At 38.5% G+C, this 6458-nt stretch overlaps 1 protein-coding gene across 1 annotated transcript in view; it reads left to right on the plus strand.

The window, feature by feature from the left end:
* Positions 1 to 219: 219 nt before the first annotated feature.
* Positions 220 to 6458, plus strand: part of Meox2 (mesenchyme homeobox 2) — a 57335-nt gene continuing 51096 nt past the window's right edge. The window contains exon 1 of the mRNA XM_013024000.1: positions 220 to 1035. Coding sequence (XP_012879454.1) covers positions 522 to 1035 — 514 coding nt within the window. The 5' untranslated portion in view covers positions 220 to 521. The remainder of the gene's footprint in view (positions 1036 to 6458) is intronic.

Consider the following 6458-nt stretch of genomic DNA (forward strand, 5'->3'; position numbering starts at 1 on the left):
GGGCTTTGCCTTCCCGGAGGTTGCCCGGGCCCCGCGGGCGTGGACGTGCCGCTTCTGCCCAGGCAGCTCAGGGCGGTGGAAAGGAGCGCGCGCGGCGGCGCAGACTGAGCGGGAGATTTGGAGGGAGTTTGCCTGTGGTCAGCTCCGGGCTTCTAAGCCAGCCCCCAGCTCACGTTACACTCTATTTATAACCTCTCAGAGCCATTTCCCCCTGAATGCAGTTCTCTGGGACCACCTTCTTTTGGCTTCGGTCTCTCCTACCCTTGACATCTGAGCAGCTTCGAGGGACGCTCCTGCGGGTCCCAGGGTTTCTATGTAAAGGAGACTGGCCGCTAGGGCTCCCAGACCGGGATTAGCCGAGCTTCTGCAGAAAAGCGCGCCGCTCTTACTTTGGGAGGGAGAGAGAGAGAGAGGGAGTGGGGGGTCAAGTCACACGGTTTCCAGTAAAAAGTGACAGAGGGTGGTGGCGGCGTTTGGAACCATCGAGAACGCGTCTGCTTGGACCCCGAGATTTGCATGCTATGGAACACCCGCTCTTTGGCTGCCTGCGCAGCCCGCACGCCACAGCGCAAGGCTTGCACCCGTTCTCCCAGTCCTCCCTCGCGCTCCATGGAAGATCTGACCATATGTCCTACCCCGAACTCTCAACTTCTTCCTCGTCTTGCATAATCGCGGGATACCCCAACGAAGAGGGCATGTTTGCCAGCCAGCATCACCGGGGACACCACCACCACCACCATCACCACCACCACCATCACCAGCAGCAGCAGCACCAGGCTCTGCAAACCAACTGGCACCTCCCGCAGATGTCCTCCCCACCGAGCGCCGCTCGGCACAGTCTCTGTCTCCAGCCCGACTCGGGAGGGCCCCCGGAATTGGGGAGCAGCCCGCCGGTCTTGTGTTCCAACTCATCCAGCTTGGGTTCCAGCACTCCGACCGGCGCGGCGTGCGCACCAGGGGACTACGGCCGCCAAGCGCTGTCACCCGCCGAGGTGGAAAAGAGAAGCGGCAGCAAGAGGAAAAGCGACAGCTCGGGTAAGAGTATACACCTCTGGGCAGGCGAGGTGTCCCGACAGGAGAAGGAGGAGGTGGGAATGGAGGGGGCGATGCCAGGGAAGAGGTCCCAGGGAAGATGAGAAATAGGGCTCTTGCCGTCCTTGGGCTTTCCATGATCAAATTCAGCCAGACAACTTTTTGGGGACACGGGTTTCCCTGAGGATAACACGTGTACAGCCAGCAGCCCTAAGTTCTCCAAGATCCCAAGTTCCAGAGGCTGTGGTGGTGTGTGTGTGGGGGGGGGGGAGGATAAGCAAGTGACTATATAAAATCGATTGTGAAGCCTGACTATCCCTCCCGGCTGAGGGGCGGGGGTGTCCCGGGAGCAGCGCGCCCCATGCTGCGTGCATGCGTGCCAGGGCGCTGCTGGACTTTTCGCTTGCAAATTCCCAACTCCTGAGTGGCTTGTTTCTCCCCGTCGCTCACTGGACTTCCAAGTTCTTTCACGATATTTGGAACTTGCAGTGGAACTTGGCAAAGCACATGAGAAAAAGTTTTAGGTTTTCTTTTTTCCCCGCTTTCTGATGTCAGGGATCTTTTCACAGCACCTTATTTTAAATGATAAACTTTTTCTCCTTTTGGGGGAAGAAGGAATTATCTAGGAATTTAGAGGGTTTTAAGCAAGGTATTAGAGAACTGTGAATACGGAGATGCTGAGATTCTTGAAGAACGCTGATTCTTTATAAAAGTTAGCACGCATGTAGGAGTGAGGAGAATTTGAGACACAAAAGTGAAAAAGTGAATCCTCTTCCATTTGGGTACCTGACTACCGGACTCGGTACTCCTAGCTTGCTTCATGCCTGAGGACGGATGATAAGCTAGTTGACACAGGCATTGCAGGAGTGTATGAGGCAGCAGCCAAGCAAGCAACAGGAAAGTCTCCTTGAACTAGAAGCCTAAGGGGGCTAGTACTTTTCTAGTAATCTAGAGGAACTGAAAACCTCTTCAACGCTCTTATAAAGATGCTAAAAGATACGCACAAGTGAAAGAAGTTGTGAATTTCCCTCCACTGTGAGAGCGAGGGCCACTTGGGTTCTAAAGTTTTGAAAGTTATCATCTGCTTAACGTAACACTTGCATTCATATTCTTCTCTGGTGTAATTCTGCCATAAAAGTCCTAAAAAGGTCATTTCTGATATCGTTTGAAGGATTAAGAAAATGTTTAGCTTCTGTGAAACTTTGGGCAAGATACTATGTAAACGAGGATAACTGAGAAATGCACTTCATGGTACCTTGTGGGGAGGTGTCAATTCTCCTCCAGTATTTACCATGCAAGTTTGTCCCTGACAGTCACAAATCTAACTTTTTATTTTCAAGGTCAAGTATAAACTTTTAATGCCCCATCACAAATCAGTTTATATCTAAGGAAGTTACCAATACGGGTCAATCATTCCTTAACAAATTTCATTAACTGCCAATGAAGTTCTCTTTAGACAATTAGTTGCAAGGTTAATCTAAAGAGAGTTTCCATTTTCATTAGCTATAAAAATCAGTTTTTGAATCTCATGATGGTTTCATGGACAGCTCTTTTGACAGTAGTAGCTTGCAATGCAGGATGGTCAGATTCTTTTGGAATTTCCAGACCTGATCATTCACTTTTACTTTCTGCATGAGAAATCTATGTGATTGACTGCTCCTCACGACTCCTAGAATCCTTAAAAGACATACATTATTTTTGGTAGGGACAATCAGAGAAAGTAGGATTCAAAAACCGACCCTTTAAATGACCCTATGTTCATAAACTCTAGCTAATCAAATCCTTACCATCCCCTTCATAAATAAAAAATAGTCATATAACAAAATAAAGCTTATTTTTACATTTAAAGCTGATTATTAGGGTACTAAGAAACAAAGAAGCAAAAACTTGTGTCATCTTCTTAAAGTATCAGTCAATTTCAACTTGAATGGGGTGGGGGGGGGAACTACTCTTTGCCAAGGATAAAAACCACTGGGGACTTAGAATAAAATTTTTCTTTGATCAGAATATATTGAAGGGCTATTTGGTTAAATAAAAGGAAACATCACAGTGATTAATGTACACTTATTGAAAATAGAATTCAATTTGCCAATTGCTGGGTCTGAGTAAATATTTGTTAGATCGTTAGATATATTTACATTCAAGATACCCTTCTCCTGTAACGATAATACATTTTATCTTCTATAATGAGTGTTCAAAGTTATTTCATTTCATATTCTAGCAGAAACTAAAACAACATGGAAAATGATTACAATTGTTCTTGAAAAGATTTTTTCTTTGCCTATGTTAGTTGTACAATGAATTTCAGTGTCATTTCTATAGATATGTACAATATATGCCAATCAAACTTACCTCCTTCATCATTCCTCCGCATACCCTTCCTTCTATTTATGAGTTCAACAGATTCTATTGTTATACTTTCTTACACATACTAAATATTTGAGCTATATTTTCCCTCATGTGTTACATGAATACAATTTTGTGTAATTAATGGCTCACTTTCAAACTTTCAATATTTCTTTTCAAGAAATTAATTTCTAGACTCTTGCAATTGTATGAGAAAAAATAATGAAAAGTGAAAATAACTTATATTTTGTAAGGAAGTGTGCAGTTATGATGTATTTTTTTTGGTTGAGCATAAATGTAATATCTAAATCTCCTGGATTTTTGGAATAAAAATTTCATATCACTGCATCTTATACTAGGACTGTATGCATGTTTTATCTATGACCAAATTAAGTTATAGTAGAAATAGTGCAAGAAAATGTTGAAAAACAGCCAAAATATTTATAAATCTTACATTTGGTTCATAGTAATGGATCATAATATGCATTTCGCCTTCACAGACATACATGAATCTACATGTTAACAAACTCAAAAAACATAGTGGTATAAAAATGGATATATTTAGACTTTAGGCTCCACTTGTCGTTTATTGACAATTTCAAATTACTGAAGTTGATAAAAAGTATGCCACATTTTTATGTTAAACATTTTTCATGGGCTGACCATTTTTGTAAGATTGAACCTGCTATGTTTTCCAGCCCTCTTTACCATGCCAACATCTGCCACACCTTCAAAGGGACTCTTAATAGTCAAAACTTTACAACTCTACTTAAAACAATCACACAGAGCAAGTGATCTAAAAAAGTCTATAAATAGTGTGATTTTTTTGGCTTGAATTATATGAGATTGTTCTCCAAACAATGTAATGAAAGGGATGAAAATCATTCTTACTTTTATGCAAGCATTCTATTACATAAACATGCAGATAATTTTAATCAGATTAGTCTAAAGAAAATAAATACTTGCCTTATTTTAAAAAGCAAATATATCCAAAAGAGGAGAAGGGGGTAGGGGATTATTGATAAAGTGTGTTTTACTAGATTTGAGTCATATTAGACTAAAGATGGCAAATGCTTTATAGCTACTAGACTATAAAATATTTATTTTCAAACTTTATCTATCTATATGATTGTCAAGAAATTATTATATTTAGTAGGTACAATGTTAAAGCCAGAGTTACTGTCTTACTCCAATTTAACTCTAGTATTGTATTTTTCCTAGATATTTTGATCATCATGTTTTCTTTAAAAAAGATGACTTTATTACTCACTTCAGCATTGCTTAAGTATAAACTTTCACTGTATTCTTCAGAATTAATAAAAGTAATAAGCTGGATCCTGAAAATTCAAATATCTCAAAGCTACGAACTATAAAATATAAATTTTAGTTTTTAGTTTTCTTGGAGTGTTAGCTTAGTTTTAGGTGTAAACTGTTTTAAGTGCTGACTTGACATAAGATAGTAATTGTAGCTATGAATGACCTATATGAGCATTCCCCAAAGATTACATTCATAAGTCAAGAGCCGGAATTCCTTTAGAATTAACATTAAGGCCAGAAATGAATGGAAGGAAAACTGCGAATTAAAGTATGCTGTTTCTAGTTCAATGTAAATCTCCTCATTTGTAGTTGGAAAAGGAAAGGCTTAAATGCAAGGCAGCAACATCTAAACTTTCACACGAATTAAAATCTCAATACTGCATACTTAAATACTCACCTTTGCTTTACAATAACAATCCATAAAAGTTATATTAATGCCTCCTAGACTGGTTTCTACTAGCCCACTGGGGGGGGGGGGGGAACATTATGGTAATTATTTTCTCTCTGTGTTTAAATACACCTACCTTTCATCCTATTGTCAAAATGCACAATTTACACTATTGACTGAAAGACAATCACTTAAAGAAATTAATTATAAATAAAAAATAAGATTTTCTCTTTGAAGGGAAATTCGGGAAACTAGTTTCATATATAATGGGGAAATTTAAAAGTGTTAGCTTGTTAACAATTTAATAAACTAGTGTGAAAAGTGTCTACCTATAATTGTATTATTTATTACTTTGCTTGGACATTTTATTCATTTAGTATATTTTAAATGTCAACAACTTAAAACACAAAACAAATACTTGTGAGTGTTTTAGATTTTTACTTCAAATAAAAAACTGCAATGCAATAACACATTTTAGTTTTCAACAATGCTCATCCTATTGCTTTATATCTAAAATTTCAGAGGGCATCCATTTATAAACAGTGCTATGAAAGTTGTAATTGGTCAATATTATGGGTAGAAATACACTATAAAGTAAATTTTATGTAAGAGTTCCTCAACATTTGCTCAGTTAATTGTTACAGACTGTTTATCTCTCAAATTTTCTATCTTTGATTTTCAATCTTCCTCAAAGTTTCCAAATCGCCATATTTTTTAGTAATAATAAAACATTTTATGAAAGAAGTTAATTCTTCATTAATTCATTGCCCACCGATTATCATCATAATGAATGAAGACAAATTCTTAATACGCACACTTACTGCTTTTCCATGCTGAAGGTATCATTGTTTAATTTCAACTATTAAAAATTTTACAAAGGAGAGAAGAGAAAGAAAGAAACACAATTCAAGTCACAATTTCACAAATTAGAACTTGAGTAGATAGAATGCATTTTGTATTTGACATATTTATTCAATAATAATTTTATTGTCCTTTTAAATTTTCATATATTATCCATCTCACTTGCTAATATGGTCTACTCATTAATTATATTTTTAAAAAAACATAAAGATAACAATTTAATAAGGTCCCTATATTTCTTACGACTGCTCTGAATAGTTGTTTTGAGCTGAGGCCATAAAGAGCAACGGCATATAGAAAAGTGTAGGCAAAACTCTGAAATCACAGTCATCATTGCAACTACAAAAAAGCTTGTAGATTATCTGACAATTATATTGTAAAATACATTATGACACTGGTCATTGAGATCTCAGGGTTCAATTTCTATTATCTATTTTAAGGCTGAAGTAATATAAATATTGTTCTCCTTTTCTTTCTTCCCTCCCTCCCTCCCTCCCTCCCTCCCTCCCTCCCT

This window comes from Dipodomys ordii, unplaced genomic scaffold, assembly GCF_000151885.1.
Source record: "Dipodomys ordii isolate 6190 unplaced genomic scaffold, Dord_2.0 Scaffold72, whole genome shotgun sequence".
Classification (NCBI taxonomy): domain Eukaryota; kingdom Metazoa; phylum Chordata; class Mammalia; order Rodentia; family Heteromyidae; genus Dipodomys; species Dipodomys ordii.